Source organism: Pteropus vampyrus, unplaced genomic scaffold, assembly GCF_000151845.1.
Source record: "Pteropus vampyrus isolate Shadow unplaced genomic scaffold, Pvam_2.0 Scaffold34, whole genome shotgun sequence".
Taxonomy (NCBI): domain Eukaryota; kingdom Metazoa; phylum Chordata; class Mammalia; order Chiroptera; family Pteropodidae; genus Pteropus; species Pteropus vampyrus.
In genome coordinates, this window is record NW_011888815.1 from 6,671,948 (window position 1) to 6,673,964 (window position 2,017).

The 2,017-nt window shown below is 54.6% G+C and overlaps 1 protein-coding gene across 1 annotated transcript in view; it reads right to left on the bottom strand.

Annotated features, from left to right (window-relative positions):
- The window catches only part of LOC105290274 (A disintegrin and metalloproteinase with thrombospondin motifs 17-like), a 193,846-nt gene that overhangs the window by 143,775 nt on the left and 48,054 nt on the right, over window positions 1-2,017 (bottom strand). Inside the window, exon 4 of the mRNA XM_023529013.1 lies at window positions 157-314. Coding sequence (XP_023384781.1) covers window positions 157-314 — 158 coding nt within the window. The remainder of the gene's footprint in view (window positions 1-156; window positions 315-2,017) is intronic.

Below are 2,017 nucleotides of genomic sequence, written 5' to 3' on the forward strand. Positions count from 1 at the left end.
GCTGCCCAGGGGTCACAGGCCGTGTGCGTCTCCACCCCTGACCCAGTTTCTTCCTTGACCGGGGAGAAGACGAGGGAGGACGTAGCGCCCGCGTCCAGAGCCCTCGGCCCGGAGGCCACAGAGCTCACGTGGGTCGGGCCGCGCTTCCGGACTCACCATGTTCATGACGGTGAGGATGAACCTCTGGGCGGCCTCGGCCCCGTGGTACTGCACCATGTCGGCGTCGGCCACCACCAGCGTCTCCACTGTGCGCTCGCTGGTGAGCCGGATGGCGTCCCTCCGCTCCCGCCTGCCTCTCCTCGGCTTCTGCTTTTCTAGAAAACAACGAAGATGTCAGTTTCCAAAAACCAGAGTGCGGGCCTTGCACGGGGCCTCCCGAGAGACCGCTCAGTCCCCACCGGCCAGCACGGGGACCTCAAGCGTCACAGCAGTCGGAGGTGGAGCTGACAGGCAGAAGCCAGGGTGCTCAGGAAGCCAGACGCCACCCCAGCTGAGGGAGCAGGCGGCCCTGGATGTCACGGTAGGGAAACTGTGTCACTTTAGAGGAACATTGAGAGTGGCACAAAGTCATGGGGGGACAGGAAGCTTGGGCCCAATGGGGAGGGATCAGAAGGCGCCTCGGGGTCGACGACCCAGATGGGAAAGGCCAACAGCCACTGCTGTAACTGGGACCCAGGAAGCAGGAGGCGGGGACACCCACCCCACACACCCCTGGAGGCTGGCGTTCCAGGGACTGTTCTGAGAGCCATGAATAACGAGTCATAAATGTTGGGGGGCACAAAAAGCATTATTTCACAAACAAAAGAGAACGTAATCGGAAAAACAAAATCGTACGAGACGCACATCCAGGCCGAGATGCTTGTGTGTCCTTCCTCGCCCCAGGGAAGGGCGACGGGTCAACGTGGGACTAATCCTGTGCTGACTCTTTAGGTAAAGTGACGCCCTATACGGTAGTCCGTTGATACACAGCTATCGTGACTCAGCGGCGCCACTCCAGAACGTCGGAACTCTCAAAGGCGCGGGAGCGCTCAAGGCTGATGTGCATCGCACGCACTCTCGGGGTCCAGGTGTGAATCGACAGGTAGCTCTTAACGTCGTAGTCCTTACTTCCGCTTTTTCACACCAGCCCATCCAGAAGGCATCTGTCACAGTTTCCACGCAGCCACCCCGGCCTCTAGATGCACAAACCTGCTCCGTAAAGTGACCCAATCACTCTGGAGCCAAAAACACATACGGGGAAAGCAACCTGACACACCGGTCACATCGTACAAACGAGAATTCTCGGTACAGTAGAATGTACGATTGTGAAAAGTGGAAAACAACCTAAAATAAATATCCAACCACAGAGGCCAACAATGGTAACGCAGTACGCAGCCACGAAGGTCACGTTTCTGAAGATTATTTAGGGATGTAGCGAGAAGCAGATATAAATCTGTACCTACAGTTAAATCCCAATTTTTCAGACTTTACATCCAAAGGTGATAGCGAGTAAGTAAATAACCTAAGAACTTAACTGAACAGTAGGTGACGTGTGATCTCGCTTTTCCTTTTATTTCCCCTCTGTATTTTCCAAATTTATACAGTGAACAAGTATTACTTTATTTAAAATATCATTACGTTTGAGAAAAACACGAAGCCAAATGGCCCCGCCAGTCTCTTCAAAGTCAGTATTTATGAGCCACCTCTGAGTGGCCGATGCGCGTTCTCATCTACAGATTCTCCCCACGATGGCTGCTCAGTACCTGGTTTCACGACTTGTCACATATTTTCAGGGCTTCCTCTGGAAAAAGCCGTACTTCCAGCCTAAAAGGACAGATTAGTAATATTTGTCCGGGAGACGCGAGTTTGGGCATGGCAGAGCTGAGCGCCCGCTGAGAAAAGCGGCCCATCACCCCCAGTCCCCGGGGGGAGGCAGGTCGCTGCGGGTCACTGGAAGCACACGGTCCAGGTGCTCTGTGGGTTTCAAAGGGTTTTCGCTCCGGCTGCCTCATTTGTTCCTTTCACTGTCCCCAGGTCC